Source organism: Pseudoliparis swirei, chromosome 4 (genome assembly GCF_029220125.1).
Source record: "Pseudoliparis swirei isolate HS2019 ecotype Mariana Trench chromosome 4, NWPU_hadal_v1, whole genome shotgun sequence".
Lineage (NCBI taxonomy): Eukaryota > Metazoa > Chordata > Actinopteri > Perciformes > Liparidae > Pseudoliparis > Pseudoliparis swirei.
In genome coordinates this window covers 34,766,854-34,785,992 of record NC_079391.1, presented here as the reverse complement: position 1 = coordinate 34,785,992, position 19,139 = coordinate 34,766,854, and the positions used below count along the sequence as shown (strand labels likewise).

At 51.8% G+C, this 19,139-nt stretch overlaps 1 protein-coding gene across 1 annotated transcript in view; it reads right to left on the bottom strand.

Annotated features, from left to right (window-relative positions):
- Positions 1 to 18,872, bottom strand: part of LOC130193259 (xylosyl- and glucuronyltransferase LARGE2s-like) — a 22,706-nt gene extending 3,834 nt beyond the window's left edge. The window contains exons 1-9 of the mRNA XM_056413707.1: positions 18,594 to 18,872; positions 7,071 to 7,249; positions 6,738 to 6,985; positions 3,150 to 3,232; positions 2,872 to 3,034; positions 1,996 to 2,167; positions 1,803 to 1,907; positions 1,036 to 1,148; positions 8 to 40 (exon numbers count right to left, since the gene is read on the bottom strand). Coding sequence (XP_056269682.1) covers positions 8 to 40; positions 1,036 to 1,148; positions 1,803 to 1,907; positions 1,996 to 2,167; positions 2,872 to 3,034; positions 3,150 to 3,232; positions 6,738 to 6,985; positions 7,071 to 7,170 — 1,017 coding nt within the window. The 5' untranslated portion in view covers positions 7,171 to 7,249; positions 18,594 to 18,872. The remainder of the gene's footprint in view (positions 1 to 7; positions 41 to 1,035; positions 1,149 to 1,802; positions 1,908 to 1,995; positions 2,168 to 2,871; positions 3,035 to 3,149; positions 3,233 to 6,737; positions 6,986 to 7,070; positions 7,250 to 18,593) is intronic.
- Positions 18,873 to 19,139: the final 267 nt, after the last annotated feature.

Genomic DNA, 19,139 nt, shown 5'->3' with positions numbered 1-19,139 from the left:
ACCGAACCGGGTTCTGCTTGATGAAGGCGTTGAAGATGTCCTGGAACAGAACCAGTTAGACCAGGTCTACAGGACTGACCTCTACAGGACTGACCCCTACAGATCTGACCCCTACAGGACTGACCCCTATAGGACTGACCCCTACAGGACTGACCCCTACAGGACTGACCCCTACAGGACTGACCCCTATAGGACTGACCCCTACAGGTCTGACCCCTATAGGACTGACCCCTACAGGACTGACCCCTACAGGACTGACCACTACAGGTCTGACCCCTACAGGTCTGACCCCTACAGGACTGACCCCTACAGGTCTGACCCCTACAGGTCTGACCCCTACAGGTCTGACCCCTACAGGACTGACCCCTACAGGTCTGACCCCTACAGGTCTGACCCCTACAGGACTGACCCCTATAGGACTGACCCCTACAGGTCTGACCCCTACAGGACTGACCCCTACAGGACTGACCCCTATAGGACTGACCCCTACAGGACTGACCCCTACAGGTCTGACCCCTACAGGTCTGACCCCTATAGGACTGACCCCTACAGGACTGACCCCTATAGGACTAACCCCTACAGGTCTGACCCCTACAGGACTGACCCCTACAGGTCTGACCCCTACAGGTCTGACCCCTATAGGACTGACCACTACAGGTCTGACCCCTACAGGTCTGACCCCTACAGGTCTGACCCCTACAGGTCTGACCCCTACAGGTCTGACCCCTACAGGACTGACCCCTATAGGACTGACCCCTACAGGACTGACCCCTACAGGTCTGACCCCTATAGGACTGACCCCTACAGGACTGACCCCTATAGGACTAACCCCTACAGGTCTGACCCCTGGGACTGACCCCTACAGGTCTGACCCCTACAGGTCTGACCCCTATAGGACTGACCACTACAGGTCTGACCCCTACAGGTCTGACCCCTACAGGTCTGACCCCTACAGGACTGACCCCTACAGGTCTGACCCCTACAGGTCTGACCCCTACAGGTCTGACCCCCATAGAGACAGGTGATGGACCTCACCTGGTCTGCCAGAGACGTACTGAGCATGCTCATGAGCTCTCTCTCCGCCGTCAGCCGCCACATCTGCTCCCATCCAATCAGACGCAGGCGCTCCAGGTAGAGAAGAATGACACCTGAGGGGGGGTCAGGAAGTGGTTGAGAGGGGGAACAGGAAGTGGTTAAGAGGGGGAACAGGAAGTGGTTGAGAGTGGGAACAGGAAGTGGTTGAGAGGGGGAACAGGAAGTGGTTGAGAGGAGGGAACAGGAAGTGGTTGAGAGGGGGGAACAGGAAGTGGTGGAGAGGAGGGACAGGAAGTGGTTGAAAGGAGGGGACAGGAAGTGGTTGAGAGGAGGGACAGGAAGTGGTTGATAGGGGGGAACAGGAAGTGGTTGAGGGTGGGACAGGACATGGTTGAGAGGAGGGGACATGAAGTGGTTGAGAGGGGGGAACAGGAAGTGGTTGAGAGGGGGACAGGAAGTGGTTGAGAGGGGGGAACAGGAAGTGGTTGAGGGGGGGACAGGACGTGGTTGAGAGGAGGGGACAGGAAGTGGTTGAGAGGGGGGAACAGGAAGTGGTTGAGAGGGGGGACAGGAAGTGGTTGAGGGGGGAACAGGAAGTGGTTTAGAGGAGGGGACAGGAAGTGGTTGAGAGGGGGGAACAGGAAGTGGTTGAGGGGGGGACAGGACGTGGTTGAGAGGAGGGGACAGGAAGTGGAAGTGGAGGAGGGACAGGACGTGGTTGATGACATCATTCACGTTGGCCCTGAGGTCACGGGGTCAGGCGGTACCTGTGTTGAAGCCGCGGCCCAGCGCGGGCCAGGGCTTGTGGTTCTTCCACAGGTTCCCCAGGTACCAGTCGCTCTGGTTCTCCACCAGGCCGATCACTTGTTTATCTGTCAACAACAACAAAGAGCCTCTTATTGACGACGGTAACCGTAATCCATTAGTTTCCCATAGCAGTCTGATCCGATTGGTCCTCACCGGTGAACTTCCTGAAGATGCCCCACAGCTCGGCGATGTCGGTGGCGAAGGTGATGTCGGTGTCCAGGACGATGACCCTGGCCAGCTGGCCGGGCAGCGCCTTGGTGAGCGTGAGCTTCATCAGCCCGTAGACACCAGAGTAGTGCTTGTTGGGTATCCACGACACCTCGGACTGAAACAACAACAACAACAACACGTGAACCTCCGGTCTACGTTTCTCCAGCAGAGCGCCACGGCAGAGTCTGTTCTCTTGATTCAATCACCGGCTAACGAGGCTCAGCCGCCTCTCTCCGGCTAACGGAAACCTGAGCAGGACACACACAGAGTCCTACCAGAGTCCTACTAGAGTCCTACCAGAGTCCTACTAGAGTTCTACTTGAGTCCTACCAGAGTCCTACCAGAGTCCTACCAGAGTCCTACTAGAGTCCTACCAGAGTCCTACTAGAGTCCTACCAGAGTCCTACCAGAGTCCTACCAGAGTCCTACCAGAGTCCTACCAGAGTCCTACTAGAGTCCCACCAGAGTCCCACCAGAGTCCCACCAGAGTTCTACTAGAGTCCTACCAGAGTCCCACCAGAGTCCCACCAGTCCTACTAGAGTCCCACCAGAGTCCTACTAGAGTCCTACCAGAGTCCTACCAGAGTCCTACCAGAGTCCTACTAGAGTCCTACCAGAGTCCTACTAGAGTCCTACCAGTCCTACCAGAGTCCTACCAGAGTCCTACCAGAGTCCTACTAGAGTCCTACCAGTCCTACCAGAGTCCTACTAGAATCCTACCAGAGTCCTACCAGAGTCCCACCAGAGTCCTACCAGAGTCCCACCAGAGTCCTACTAGAGTCCTACCAGAGTTCTACCAGAGACCCACCAGAGTCCTACCAGAGTCCTACCAGAGTCCCACCAGAGTCGGACCAGAGTCGTACCTTGAGTCCCACCAGTCCCACCAGAGTCCCACCAGAGGATCATCCAGGACCGGAACAGGGTGCTCAGGATCTGCTGTGCGACTGTGTCGGTGATGAAGTGAAAGTGGAGAGGGTTTCTCCTGAGGAAGAGGAGGAGACGTCAAGGTCAAGAGACAAAGAAAGAGAGAGAGACAGACAGAGACAGAGAGAGAGAGAGACAGAGAGAGAGAGACAGACAGAGGTGTGAGGACTCACCTGTGGAAGAGGATGGACTTCACCAGTGTGACGACGTCTCTGGTGGCGTTGTGACCGGCACAAACACAAGCTACATGGATCAGCTGAGGAGACAGGAGACAGGAGAGAAGAGAGGAGACAGGAGACATATGTATATATATATATATTCATATATGGATATATATATATATTTGTTAGGGCTGTCAATCGATTTTAAAAAAACTAATTAATCGCACATTTTGAAAATCATTAATCGCGATTAAAAGTTTGTTTTTCTTCTAAAGACTAAATCTTCTAAATGAACGAGTAATCCCTTCAGACAGCGTGTATTTCAGACACTTGTTTAATTGTATTCTTTTTTAAAGACAAAACTTCACACAGAGCTGTGTTTCAAAGAGGATCCTACCTATAAAGGGATGATAAATTGTTTCTTCAGTGAAACATCAGATTAGTAACTTGTTCTTTAACTCCACGTAAAGCAAATCTCAAGGACTGCATTCTTTCATCTATGTCATATTTCAAAAATCAGGCACATCTTGTCTCAAAAAGATGCAGAAAAATTGGTTCACGCGTTCGTGACTGGATTACTGCAACTCCTTATTAGAAGGCTGCTCTATAAGTCTCTTAAGTCAACTCCTTATTATCAGGCTGCTCTATAGTCAACTCCTTATGATCAGGCTGCTCTATAAGTCTCTTTGGTCAACTCCTTATTATCAGGTTGCTCTATAAGTCTCTTAAGTCAACTCCTTATTATCAGGCTGCTCTATAGTCAACTCCTTATGATCAGGCTGCTCTATAAGTCTCTTTGGTCAACTCCTTATTATCAGGCTGCTCTTTAAGTCTCTTAAGTCAACTCCTTATGATCAGGCTGCTCTATAGTCAACTCCTTATGATCAGGCTGCTCTATAAGTCTCTTTGGTCAACTCCTTATTATCAGGCTGCTCTATAAGTCTCTTAGGTCAACTCCTTATTATCAGGCTGCTCTATAAGTCTCTTAGGTCAACTCCTTATTATCAGGCTGCTCTATAAGTCTCTTTGGTCAACTCCTTATTATCAGGCTGCTCTATAAGTCTCTTAAGTCAACTCCTTATTATCAGGCTGCTCTATAGTCAACTCCTTATGATCAGGCTGCTCTATAAGTCTCTTTGGTCAACTCCTTATTATCAGGCTGCTCTATAAGTCTCTTAGGTCAACTCCTTATGATCAGGCTGCTCTATAAGTCTCTTAGGTCAACTCCTTATTATCAGGCTGCTCTATAAGTCTCTGAGGTCAACTCCTTATTATCAGGCTGCTCTATAAGTCTCTTAGGTCAACTCCTTATGATCAGGCTGCTCTATAAGTCTCTTAGGTCAACTCCTTATTATCAGGCTGCTCTATAAGTCTCTGAGGTCAACTCCTTATTATCAGGCTGCTCTATAAGTCTCTGAGGTCAACTCCTTATTATCAGGCTGCTCTATAAGTCTCTTAGGTCAACTCCTTATTATCAGGCTGCTCTATAAGTCTCTTAGGTCAACTCCTTATAATCAGGCTGCTCTATAAGTCTCATAAGTCAACTCCTTATGATCAGGCTGCTCTATAAGTCTCTTAGGTCAACTCCTTATTACCAGGCTGCTCTATAAGTCTCTTAAGTCAACTCCTTATTATCAGGCTGCTCTAATAAGTCTCTTAGGTCAACTCCTTATTATGAGGCTGCTCTATAAGTCTCTTAGGTCAACTCCTTATTACCAGGCTGCTCTATAAGTCTCTTAAGTCAACTCCTTATTATCAGGCTGCTCTAATAAGTCTCTTAGGTCAACTCCTTATGATCAGGCTGCTCTATAAGTCTCTTAGGTCAACTCCTTATTATCAGGCTGCTCTATAAGTCTCTTAGGTCAACTCCTTATTATCAGGCTGCTCTATAAGTCTCTTAGGTCAACTCCTTATTATCAGGCTGCTCTATAAGTCTCTTAGGTCAACTCCTTATTATCAGGCTGCTCTATAAGTCTCTAAGTAAACTCCTTATTATCAGGCTGCTCTATAAGTCTCTTAGGTCAACTCCTTATTATCAGGCTGCTCTATAAGTCTCTTAGGTCAACTCCTTATGATCAGGCTGCTCTATAAGTCTCTTAAGTCAACTCCTTATTATCAGGCTGCTCTACAAGTCTCTTAGGTCAACTCCTTATTATCAGGCTGCTCTATAAGTCTCTTAGGTCCCTCCAGTTGATCCAGAATGCTGCAGCTCGTGTTCTCACTAAAACTAAGAAAAGAGATCACATCACTCCTGCACTAGCTGCTCTGCACTGGCTCCCAGTAAAATCAAGAATCACTTTTAAAATTATTCTCTTAACCTACAAAGCCTTGATTGGTGATGCACCATCATATCTTAAGGAGCTTGTAGTACCATATTGCCCCACTAGAGAGCTGCGCTCACTAAATGCGGAATGACTTGTAGTTCCTAGAGTCTTAAAAAGTAGGAGGAGCCAGAGCCTTCAGTTATCAAGCTCCTCTTTTATGGAACCAGCTTCACCTTCAGTCCTGGAGGCTCCGCCCCCTCATGTAGACTGAAGACTTTCCTCTTTGACAGAGCTTATAGTTAGGGCTGAATCAGGTTCACCTGGTCCAGCCCCTTGATATGCTGCTATAGGCTTATAGCTGCCGGGGGACGTTTAGGATGCACTGAGTACCTCTCTCCTCTTTTCTCTCCTTAAGGATGAATTTTCATCTCTCAATCACACGTTACTAACTCTGCTTTCTCCCCGGAGTCCTTGTGACTTCACGTCTCATGGGGTCATCGGACCCTATGAGACGGCATAGATCCTATCTGCTGATGGATCATCGAGGTCTGGGTCGTGGAATTCCTGCTCCTGACTACGCCACTGTCCTGTTGAGACTCCGCCCACTGTTGAGACTCCGCCCACTCCTCCTCCCCACCGCCATCTGCCTGATGGATCGTGGAGGTCTCCATCGTGGAATATGCCTTCTATGAACTATTCATCCACTCTGTCATATTCATTGAATGTATTTTAACTCTAATCTGTCCTTCTGGTCACATGACATCTATTGCATCTGTCCATCCTGGAGAGGGATCCTCCTCTGTTGCTCTCCTCAAGGGTTCTGACCTTTTCCCCCTGAAGGGTTATTTGGGAGTTCTTCCTGGTCCGATGTGAGGTCAAAGGTCAAAGGTCAGGGATGTCTATGTGTACAGATTGTAAAGCACTCCGAGACAAATTTGTAATTTGTGAAATTGGGCTCTACAAATAAACTGAATTAGGAAACCCGACTGATTCATCCACGAGTTTAAATTGATTTCTACTCCTTATTTTCGCGGATAAATAATTGTTTTAAAAACGGAAACAGTGTAAAAACTTCAACGAACACCGGAAGTAAACAAAGTTGCGTTAAAATATTTTAGTGCGTTAATGCGGCCAAATTAATCGCAAAGATTAACACGTTAACGCTGACGGCCCTAATATATACACATATATATATATATATATATATGTGTATATATATATATATACATATATATATATATATGTATATATCAGTTTTGCTCTTGTTCACGTTGCCATGGCTACAGGGAGGTTCTGATGGGATCAAAGTGATAATCAATAAGTGATCAGGACTGACCTCACACTTGACCCCCGGGGCCGATCGGGGGCAGTCCGTGTGGTTCCTGTCCTCCGCCGTGTCCCCGTCGTCCGGCCCGGTGTCGGCCGACGCCCCCCACTGCTGGTTGCCGTAGTTACCGGCCTGCAGGCGGCCGAGCTGCAGCCGGATCCGCCGGTTCTCCTCCTCCGCCTCGAGAACCCGCGACTCCAGCGCGGCCTGCTCCGGGCCGCCGGCCGGGCAGGGAGCCAATAGGAGGGAGCGTCCGCCTGGAGGGGGAGGAGCCATAAAGACCTGCTTCACGTGTTCAGGTCTATATAATAGTAATAATATTAATAATAATAATGGACTCACTCTCCAGGTTCCCGGCCAGCAGGTAGAGCCAGGTGAGCAGCACGCCGGCCGTCAGCGACGCCACCAGCAGCTTCAGTCGGCCGCGGCACAGCAGGTTCATGGTGGGGGTCCAGGGGTCCAGGGGTCCAGGGGTCAGGTCGGGCTCAGACCCTCGTCAGGATCCTGCAGCATCCTTTCATCTGGAGAGGAACATCAACAAGAACTCTCAATAAACAACGAACAGGTCATCACTAGGGGGTCCAGGAACAAGACCTCCAGGAACAAGACCTGAAGGAACAAGACCTGAAGGAACAAGACCTCCAGGAACAAGACCTGAAGGAACAAGACCTCCAGGAACAAGACCTGAAGGAACAAGACCTCCAGGAACAAGACCTGAAGGAACAAGACCTCCAGGAACAAGACCTGAAGGAACAAGACCTCCAGGAACAAGACCTGAAGGAACAAGACCTCCAGGAACAAGACCTGAAGGAACAAGACCTCCAGGAACAAGACCTGAAGGAACAAGACCTCCAGGAACAAGACCTGAAGGAACAAGACCTGAAGGAACAAGACCTCCAGGAACAAGACCTGAAGGAACAAGACCTCCAGGAACAAGACCTGAAGGAACAAGACCTCCAGGAACAAGACCTCCAGGAACAAGATCTCCAGGAACAAGACCTGAAGGAACAAGACCTCCAGGAACAAGACCTCCAGGAACAAGACCTGAAGGAACAAGACCTCCAGGAACAAGACCTGAAGGAACAAGACCTCCAGGAACAAGACCTGAAGGAACAAGACCTCCAGGAACAAGACCTCCAGGAACAAGATCTGAAGGAACAAGACCTCCAGGAACAAGACCTCCAGGAACAAGACCTGAAGGAACAAGACCTCCAGGAACAAGACCTGAAGGAACAAGACCTCCAGGAACAAGACCTCCAGGAACAAGACCTGAAGGAACAAGACCTCCAGGAACAAGACCTCCAGGAACAAGACCTCCAGGAACAAGACCTGAAGGAACAAGACCTCCAGGAACAAGACCTCCAGGAACAAGACCTCCAGGAACAAGACCTGAAGGAACAAGACCTCCAGGAACAAGACCTCCAGGAACAAGACCTCCAGGAACAAGACCTGAAGGAACAAGACTTCCAGGAACAAGACCTCCAGGAACAAGACCTGAAGGAACAAGACCTCCAGGAACAAGACCTGAAGGAACAAGACCTGAAGGAACAAGACCTCCAGGAACAAGACCTGAAGGAACAAGACCTCCAGGAACAAGACCTGAAGGAACAAGACCTCCAGGAACAAGACCTCCAGGAACAAGACCTCCAGGAACAAGACCTCCAGGAACAAGACCTGAAGGAACAAGACCTCCAGGAACAAGACCTCCAGGAAAAAGACCTGAAGGAACAAGACCTCCAGGAACAAGACCTCCAGGAACAAGACCTCCAGGAACAAGACCTGAAGGAACAAGACCTCCAGGAACAAGACCTCCAGGAACAAGACCTCCAGGAACAAGACCTGAAGGAACAAGACCTCCAGGAACAAGACCTGAAGGAACAAGACCTCCAGGAACAAGACCTCCAGGAACAAGGCACTTCCTCCTCCTCTTCACTTCTCCAGAGCTCTTTTTTTTTTTTTCTCGGACAGACTTTTCTCCTGATTCTTTAAACTTCTTGTCGCTGCTCATGCTCTCCTTCCCTCCCTCTCTCCTCCCTCTCTCCTCCCTCTCTCCTCCTCCTCCACAAACATGCCTTTAATCGCCTCCACCTCAGAGGGATCGGCTCTGATCTCAGCCCTCTGCTTCCTTCAGCTCCACCGGGCAGACAGGAGGAGGAGGTGTCACCTTACACAGTGTCAGGAATAATAGAGGAGGAGCTTTGTCCTTTGAGTGCTGAGGAACGCAGACGTCTCCAGGAGAGCATTAGCCCCGCCTCCTGGAGCCAGACCTGTCAATCACTGCAGAAACATGAACATCAAAGAAATCAGGATGAAGAGAAAGAAGAGTCTACATGGGGGACCTGGTCTACGTGGTGGCCCTGGTCTACATGGGGGACCTGGTCTACGTGGTGGACCTGGTCTACATGGGGGACCTGGTCTATGTGGTGGCCCTGGTCTACATGGTGGCCCTGGTCTACATGGGGGACCTGGTCTACGTGGGGGACCTGGTCTACGTGGTGGACCTGGTCTACATGGGGGACCTGGTCTACGTGGTGGGCCTGGTCTACGTCTGGTTGTGCCGAGTGACTCTCGGCTCGGCCTGAACAACAGAGGTAGCTACAGGGCGTCGCCGCACGCAGCATTCCGGAGCTCGCTCACACACACACACACACGCACACGCACACGCACACGCACACGCACACGCACGCACACACACGCACGCACGCACACACGCACGCACACACGCACACAACTTGAGTCCCTCCTGGATCATGAGCTTCATGAGCATCATACCCCCTCCCCCCCAGATCCTTTATTTTGATTCCCCTGCAGGGGTCCACAGACCCACGTGGTCCACAGCCCCCCCCACTACGGCATGTTGGGGAAACCCGCCGGTCACGAGCACCAAAACACCAACAAGTCACGTTACGGCAAATAGTTTCTTTAAAGTATCTCAAAGCAGTTCAGTTCTGTTTCATGGAACCCTGTTCACAGCCAGAGGTCAGAGGTCAACATGTTGCGAAGTGGTGTCGGCCGGTCTGGAGGACTGTGAGGGAACATCTCCATGACACAAGCAGCCCGAGGAGGCGTTCAGGGACACCATTGTTTCGGCTTTCACACATGGAAACACGCAGTGTCCTTAAACGCAGGAGGCCTGCTGCTCCGGAGCAGCTGGACGCTAACGAGCTAACGAGAGCTACGTCTCGCTCGAGACAAAGGGGGGGGGGGGGGGGAGGCATACATTTGTCTTTTTTTAATTGCCGGAGCTTTGATACGTTTCTCATCGCCAGGAGGAAGTGTCTCTTTATGCTTCATCTGAAATGCAGTGGAAACAAACACCATAACAATCATTGTGTGTTATTGCAACAAGAAGAGGAAGACTGAAGCAGACTGAAGCACACTGAAGCAGAATGAAGCAGAATGAAGCAGAATGAAGCAGAATGAAACAGAATGAAGCAGACTGAAGCACACTGAAGCAGAATGAAGCAGAATGAAACAGACTGAAGCAGAATGAAGCAGAATGAAACAGAATGAAACAGAATGAAGCAGAATGAAACATGGGGCGTTCAGGCTTCCTCAGCAGAGCTTGTAACATTAATATGATTCCGCTTAGAGATATTGATCAGTGGAGCTTTAACGTGAGGCCACTTTAGACGAGAGAGCAGGAAGCTCGTTAGAACCCTGAAGCTCGTTAGAGACATGAAGCTCGTTAGAACCCTGAAGCTCGTTAGAACCCTGAAGCTCGTTAGAACCCTGAAGCTCATTAGAGACATGAAGCTCGTTAGAGACATGAAGCTCGTTAGAACCCTGAAGCTCGTTAGAGACATGAAGCTCATTAGAGACATGAAGCTCGTTAGAACCCTGAAGCTCGTTAGAGGCGGGGTTATTGATCAACATAGTTATTGATCATTCGGTGTGATCACTGCAGAGCAACCGCACGTTCACATTAACAAACATTAAAACCCAGGAGTCACATCAGGAGTCAGAACCCAAACCACTAACAACAACAACAACGACTTCATGCTGTCACTTTGCTGTTTATAGTGGATATTAACATAAAAACACAATGACTAGTGTACTAGTGGGAGTACTTCTAGTAGTACTTCACATGAAGGTTCATCTGGACATCAGGCATCACTCGTTGTGACACGTTGCTAGCCGTCACCAGTAGGTTCTCCCTATAAGCATCATGAACGGAGTAGTCGGGGGGGATGTTTGGCAATATCTTTTATTCGTCTAGACCAAGACAGCGTCTCTGCTCAGCACTCCACCCCGTCTTCAGTCCATCCAGCTCCTTTAAAGACCAAGCCTCACAGATACACAAAACACAGATTGTCATCAGCTGGACTAATTACCCATCAGACCAGCTGATGACAATCAGACACCGTTCCCTGAACCACACCCCCGCTCCACCCACTCTGCAGCCGAGCCTACACACCCCCCACTGCCACACTCGTGTTTCGTGGTTTTTAAGACAAGCCTTTAAACGTTTCACGATGAGAACGTCAACAAACCAACAAACCAACACCTCAGACTCTCTAAACAACAACAGCTGTGTAACGTCCCCGTGTGCGTCCTCGTGTGCGTCCCCGTGTGCGTCCTCGTGTGCGTCCTCGCAAAGGCCCCTGCAGCGTCCTCGTGTGCGTCCCTGAGGCCCCGTGTGCGTCCCGCAAAGGCCCCTCGTGCGTCCTCGCAGCCCCTCGTGTGCGTCCTCGTGTGCGTCCCCGTGTGCGTCCTGTGGCAACCCGGGGGACTTGGAGGTGAGATTCGGTATAAAATCAGGAGACTCAGAGACGTAGCGCAAAATAAAGTGTCTTTTAATAAAACGTATAGGAGAAGGGGGGAATGGGCATCTAACGGCAACAAAGGATTCTTCCCGGTCGGGGTCTTTGGTCTCACACCTGGTGTGAGACGGTTCCTCTCTCCTGTATGGGCCGAGCAGAGGAGAGAGGTGAGAGGGTCCAGTTGCCTCCGGTCTGTGGCGGCTCCTCTCCTGAGGTTCCCCCGTTCCTTCTCCTCTCCTGAGGTTCCCCCGTTCCTTCTCCTCTCCTGAGGTTCCACCGTTCCTTCTCCTCTCCTGAGGTTCCAACGTTCCTTCTCCTCTCCTGTTCAGGCAGCTGTCCCCTGATGCCTTCCAGTGGAGGGTAGATATACTCTGTGTCTCTCATCAGCTGATGGGCTGCAGGTGTGACCACTCCCATGGGCCCATTGGCTGTAGCACCTGCACTGGGAAGTACGCCCCGTGGATCACTTCCCCGAACCTGAGCTTTGGGATCCGCCTCCTGGGCCTCGTCTGCTCTGCTTTCCCCCTGGTCTGCCCCCCCTCCCCTCCACTAGCTCCAGGTGGCGGCGGGGAGCGTCAACCAAACAGCATTCATATCTCCTTGACAGGGCATCTGCATTTCCATGGGCTTTTCCGGACCTGTGCTCAACAGAAAAATTAAAGTTTTGCAACTCCAAGAACCACCGTGTAACCCGTGCATTAGTGTCCTTGGCTGTTGACATCCATCTTAATGGTGCATGATCCGTTATCAGGGTGAATTTTCTGACGAGGAGGTAATATTTCAGCTTGGTTAGCGCCCATTTAATTGCTAGACATTCTTTCTCAACGGTCGAATAGTTCCTTTCATGTTTCAGAAACTTACGGCTAATGTAAGTCACTGGGTGTTCCTCCCCTCCCTTGACCTGGGACAGCACAGCTCCAACCCCTGATCCTGAGGCATCTGCATGGACAATGAACGTATCCCCAAAGCTTGGTGTACTTAAGACCGGCTCGGTGCACAAGGCTTTCTGAAGGGTTTCAAACGCTTCGTCCGCTTCAGCACTCCAGAGTACATGATGCGGGTGGCTCTTTTTTGTCATTTCGTGTAGGGGGGCTGCAATGGTAGCAAAGTGAGGGATAAAACACTGATAATAGCCAACCAGTCCCAGGAACGTTTTTACTTGCCGTTTCGTTGCTGGCTTCGGCCAGGTGGTAATGGCTTCCACCTTCCGGAGTTGGGGTCTTACAACGCCTCTCCCAACCGTGTAGCCAAGGTACTGGGCCTCTTCTAGACCCAGGTGGCACTTTTTGGGATTGGCAGTCAGGCCAGCTTGCCGTAGACTTCCCAAGACAGCTCTCAACTGGCTTACATGGGAGGTCCAGTCGGGACTGTGAATTACTACATCATCTAAGTAGGCCGCTGAATACTCACGATGAGGTTGGAGTACCTGATCCATCATCCTCTGGAAGGTGGCTGGTGCTCCATGGACTCCAAAGGGCAGGACTTTATAATGGTACAGGCCCTCCGGGGTAGAAAATGCCGTCTTTTCCTTGGCCCTTTCTGTGAGGGGAACCTGCCAGTAACCCTTGGTGAGGTCCAGAGTGGACACAAAGCGGGCTGGGCCGAGTCGCTCAATCAACTCATCCACTCTCGGCATAGGGTAGGCATCAAATTTTGAGATTTCATTTACTTTCCTAAAACCGTTGCAGAATCTCTCAGTGCCGTCCGGTTTGGGGATTAGGACAATGGGGCTTGACCAGGCACTATGAGATTCCTCAATAATTCCCATTTCCAACATCTTTCTCACCTCTTCTTTGATGGTCTTCCTCTTTGCCTCTGGGATGCGATAGGGCCGAAGCCTCACTTTCTTTCCTGGCTCGGTGATTATGTCATGTTGGATCACATGGGTGCGTCCCGGAAGGTCGGAGAACACATCCTGGAACTGACTGGTCAGCTCGAACATGTCTTGCCGGTGGGCCGGCCCCAACTGGGGGCCTAGAGGTACCTGTGAAGCAACAGGATTGGGGACTTCGACAGTAAATGTTGGTAGCGGAACATTGTCAGGGGCGTGCCATTTCTTTAGCAGATTGATGTGATAGAGTTGGCAGGGTTTCCTTCTCCCAGGTTGTCTCACCTTGTAGTTGACCTCGCTCACCTTTTCGACCACTTCATAGGGCCCATGCCACTTGGAAAGGAACTTGCATTCGGCCGTTGGCACCAGGACCAGTACAAACTCACCGGGCTGGAACTCCCGCACTTGAGCTTTCCGGTTGTAGATTCGGGCTTGAGCCCGTTGTGCTTGCTGCATATGCTCCCGCACTATAGACCATATTTTACCCATCCTGTCTTGCATCTGGTCCACATACTCAATCATAGAGCGGTGGGGTGATGGCTGTTGTTCCCAGGCTTCTTTAGCCAGATCCAGCAGGCTCCTGGGTTTCCGTCCATACAGCAGCTCAAATGGCGAAAACCCTGTGGAAGCTTGGGGGACTTCTGATTGAAAACAAGACATAGGGGATTAATTGGTCCCAGTTTTTTCCATCTGCATCAATAGTCTTTCGCAACATTTGTTTTAGGGTCTAATGGTGTGTTCACACCGGACGCGTCAAAATTTCGACGTGCATCGAGATTACATGTAAAGTCAATGCACAGCTGCGTAGAAGCTGCGTAGAAGCTGCGTAGCTGCGTATTTTCCAGCGAGTCAGACGCGTTTGAAGCAGCACGAACAGAGGGTTTGTCGCGGGGCGAACAGAGCGAACAGAGCGAACAGACGCAGCTCGTCGACGCGCGAGTTGAAATTTCCCAACTCGGGCAGCAAAAACGTGTGAGTCATAGTTGCGTCAGCCAATCAGCGTTGAGCAGCTCCGCTCGTCATCGTCCTGCCGGTTGAAAAAAATGGAGGAAAAGATTATTGTCGCCGTCTGTGGGCACCCCGAACTTTACGATACAACTCTTTATACTTACCGAAACCGGAGCGATAAAGATAAAGCGTGGAACAAGGTCGGAGAAGCCGTGGGACTCCCTGGTAAGTTTTGAATGTATGTATTTGCTTTTATTCTCGCTATTTGTTGTACTTTACTATCAACCAACCGCCGACATATGTGTTTCATGGCAGAGGAGATCTGCCGCCGGAGGTGGAAAAGTCTCAGAGACACGTATCAAAGAGAGAAGAAGAGAGAGAGCAGCGCAGTGGGAGTGCAGCTCAGTCCACTAACAAGTGGAAGTACTCTACGGTCCTGTCATTCCTCGACTCATTTATTACTCCGCCCCCGACGCGTCTGGTGTGAACACACTTTTTTCGACGCGCGTCGAGACTGCTGCGTCAGACGGGTCGAGAATTTTTTCGACGCGTCCGGTGTGAACGCACCATTATTGAAGCGTTCTACCAGGCCATCCGTCTGCGGGTGGTACACTGATGTTCTTATTTGGCTCACCTTCAACAGCTTGCACATTTCCTTCATTACCCTTGACATGAAGCAGCTTCCCTGGTCCGTTAGGACCTCTTTTACAATGCCTACTCGACTACACAGGAGGAATAGTTCTTTGGCGACAGCCTTAGCACTTGCGGTGCGTAACGGGACTGCCTTTGGGTAGCGGGTGGCATAGTCCATGACGACCAGGATGTAACGATGTCCCCTACTGGACTTCGGCAGGGGTCCTATGATATCCATGGCCACTCTCTGGAAGGGAACATCAATTAAAGGTAACGGGATCAAGGGATTCTGATATTGTACCTTTGGCGCGGTCTTCTGGCACTCCCGGCAGCTTCTGCAGTAATCCTGGACAGCCCTCTTCACGCCTGGCCAGTAGAAGCGGCCCAGGATTCTGTCATAGGTCTTCTCTACTCCCAGATGAGCTCCCAACAGGTGTGAATGGGCCAAGTACAACACTTTTGGAACATAGCGTTTAGGGACCAACAACTGTTCAACTACAAGTTCCCCCAGCTTAGCTACCCTATATAGGAGTCCATTTTTCACAGAGAAATGGGGGAAGAGGGTAACACTCACCCCTTCTGCAGGATTCCCCTCGATCACCGTCAGGTTCTGTCTGGCTTGTTCAAGGTTGGGGTCTTCCAACTGTGCGGTCCCAAACTGTCCTGGGCTGACAGCATTTTCCTCTTCGGCCATGGGGAACTCAGAAAACACTTCGTTTGATGAGGCCTCAGTCGGTGGTGGGTCCTCCCTTGCTGGGGCCTGGGCTTCCTCGTCCGTTTGCTCTGCTGATGAACCAGTCGGGCTAGATGGTGCTCCACAGGCATGTAGCAATTTGGTATTCTGGGTGCTCCGAGGTCAGTTTTTTCGGTTTCTCCTGTTGCTCGTCATCCTGTCGGCCCACAAACGCCAGAATATGGGGCAGTCCCGACCAATCAGCATTGGTACTGGCAAATTTTCTACCACTCCCGCCATGACTTCAAAAGTTCCCCTTGTGGTCTGAACCTTAATGTGGGTGGTGGGATAATTCCGCGAATCCCCATGGACACAGGAGACTGGGATAGGGGGCCCGGTGCCAGTTGTCAGCCCGGGTCGTAAGAGAGTGACAGCACTCCCCGAGTCCAGTAGGGCTTCTGCATCCTCGTCCCCTATTCTGACAGGAAGTTTTGGGGCCCTTGCGCCCTCATGGGCCCAGCAAGTGGTTAGGTAGCTGCCGGCCATCTGTTGTGGATCTGATGAGCCTGCCGTCGGCATCAAGACGTCATTCACCGGACAATTCAAAGCTAAGTGGCCGTCTTGGCCACAGGTGAAGCACTTGCGGCGATCCGGATTCACGAGGGGTCGACGCTGGGGCGGCGGTCGGGCCTGTCCCACCTGTGGAATATGGCGGTGTAGTGGTGGTGGAGTCACGGGGTCCTTAGTCCACCTTGACTTGTTTCCCTCTTGCCGACTGCTCCGCATCAGCTCCACTGTGACCTGGTGGTTTTCCAATACGTCTACTAGATCATCCACCGTCTTTGGGCTGCTTTGGGAGGCATGTAGTTTGGCATCCCTGGGTAGTGCTCTAACACAATGGTCCATCACAACTCGGTCCAGGGCTGAAGGTCCAGCTCCCGTGGTTAACCAACTGCGTGTCAGTCGCATCAGGGTTGCAACCTGCGGCCGTACAGGAGCAGTAGCGTCATATGACCAGGAGTGGAACTGTTGGGCCCTGGTCTGGAGGTTGTGTCCATAATGGGCTAAGATGGTGGCTTTAACACCTCATAATTATTTACTCGGAGGGCCGAGGTCCCGACAGGCCTTTGTGCATCACCTGTTAGAAACGGGCTAGTATCCCTGCCCACTCTGCTGGAGGCCACCTCTCTCTCTGCCGTTCTCTCAAAAACCCTTAGGTAGGCTTCAATGTCATCATCGCCCGTCTGCTTGGTGAGCACTTTACTGGGTTCCGTCGGCCTCTCTGGTCTCATCAGGTGCTGACCCAGAGTTGTCATAGCATCCTGTAATGCTCTTAGGCTCTGTGTCTGCTGGGTTTGCGTCTGCACGAGCTGTGCTAGGGCGTCCTCCATAGCACTGCGGGACTCTCTGAGTACCTATTTTATACAGAATCTCTAGCGATAGATCGCCGTGCGCGCATTCTCCACCAAATGTGGCAACCCGGGGGACTTGGAGGTGAGATTCGGTATAAAATGAGGAGACTCAGAGACGTAGCACAAAATAAAGTGTCTTTTAATAAAACGTTTAGGAGAAGGGGGGAATGGGCATCTAACGGCAACAAAGGATTCTTCCCGGTCGGGGTCTTTGGTCTTTGATCTCACACCTGGTGTGAGACGGTTCCTCTCTCCTGTATGGGCCGAGCAGAGGAGAGAGGTGAGAGGGTCCAGTTGCCTCCGGTCTGTTGCAGCTCCTCTCCTGAGGTTCCCCCGTTCCTTCTCCTCTCCTGTTCAGGCAGCTCTCCCCTGATGCCTTCCAGTGGAGGGTAGATATACTCTGTGTCTCTCATCAGCTGATGGGCTGCAGGTGTGACCACTCCCATGTGCCCATTGGCTGTAGCACCTGCACTGGGAAGTACGCCCCGTGGATCACTTCCCCGAACCTGAGCTTTGGGATCCGCCTCCTGGGCCTCGTCTGCTCTGCTTTCCCCCTGGTCTGCCACAGTCCTCGTGTGCGTCCCCGTGTGCGTCCCCGTGTGCGTCCTCGTGTGCGTCCCCGTGTGCGTCCCCGTGTGCGTCCCCGTGTGCGTCCTCGTGTGCGTCCCCGTGTGCGTCCCCGTGTGCGTCCCCGTGGGCGTCCTCGTGTGCGTCCCCGTGTGCGTCCCCGTGGGCGTCCTCGTGTGCGTCCCCGTGTGCGTCCCCGTGTGCGTCCTCGTGTGCGTCCCCGTGTGCATCCTCGTGGGCGTCCTCGTGTGCGTCCCCGTGTGCGTCCTCGTGTGCGTCCCAGTGGGCGTCCCCGTCCCGGTGAGCAGGTGTGAGTCCCGCCTTACAAGACGAAGACATGTAGCCGAGAGAGAATAATCATTTCCCCGGGAGGAGGAGACCAAAGATGGAGCTAAAAGAGGCGAGAGGCGTGTTCACTTCTAAGGACCGCTGACACAAAGAAACACAAAGACTCACAGAGTAACACACCTTCACCAAACACACACATGAGTCTGTAGCATGAGGAACACCAGTCTTCCTCCGGTCACTGGCGGCCTGCTGCGCTCTGATTGGTCGGTCTCAGAGGTCCTTGTTGTTGCTGATGAGGCTGCAGGTTGTGATCAGGCAGGTCTGAGGACAGCTGTGGGCCTGCAGGTGTTTCCCAGAGTTCCTTTCACCTGTTATCGCCACTGGCTCATGATGTTTGTTGTCGTCTCCCACTGAGAGACACACATTGATGTCCTCTAGATGACGTCATTCAGGAGTCAGAAAGTCTCGATGCAGCTTCACAATAAAAGCCTCAGAGAAAGTAGGTCACGGCGCGACCTCAGAGCCGCAGGAATGAGAGCGATCCGTGTGGGCCGAGGAGCTGCCGGACGAGTGGGCCACTGTGTGTGTTAGCGCGTGCGCGCGTGTGTGTGTGCATGTGTGGGGAACACTCAGTACGACTAAACACTGATTTAAACAACACGAGCATTACAGCGCGCGCAGACGCACGCGCGCTGTAATGCTCGTCATGCATCATTCGTGCTCCGCGTTAACAACAGAAATGTCCCTCACCTGGTCCCGTAGTCCGGCAGGTCGGTAGTCCACTAGTCCGAGCGGCGGCTTAATCCAGAGGTTGTAAAACCATTCACAAATCCACCACACGGCCGTGCACGCGCCCCGAATCAGAAAGTGTGTGCGCGCGTGAGAAAGAGTAACACCTCTGTCCTCAGACACGCGCGGAGAGGAGAAGGAAACGAGAGCCCCGGGGGACGAAGAGGCCCGGTCCGTGTGGAGGTCTCCTCCCCGGGAAAGGTGCACCGTGTCCGGGTGGAGGAGCGCGGTTAGCCGGTGCTGTCGGTCCGGTCTGCTGAGCTCCTCGTGCAGAATGAGGCTGAGAGCAGCGCCCCCGCCCCCACCGCGCTCAGCCAATAGCAGTCTCTCTCTCTCTCTCTCTCTCTCTCTCTCTCTCTCTCTCTCTCTCTCTCTCTCTCTCTCTCTCTCTCTCTCTCTCTCTCTCTCTCTCTCTCTCTCTCTCTCTCTCTCTCTCTCTCTCTCTCTCTCTCTCTCTGGAGAGGAGCCAATCACATGTATCGATCCTGTAGACAGCTGAGTCCGACA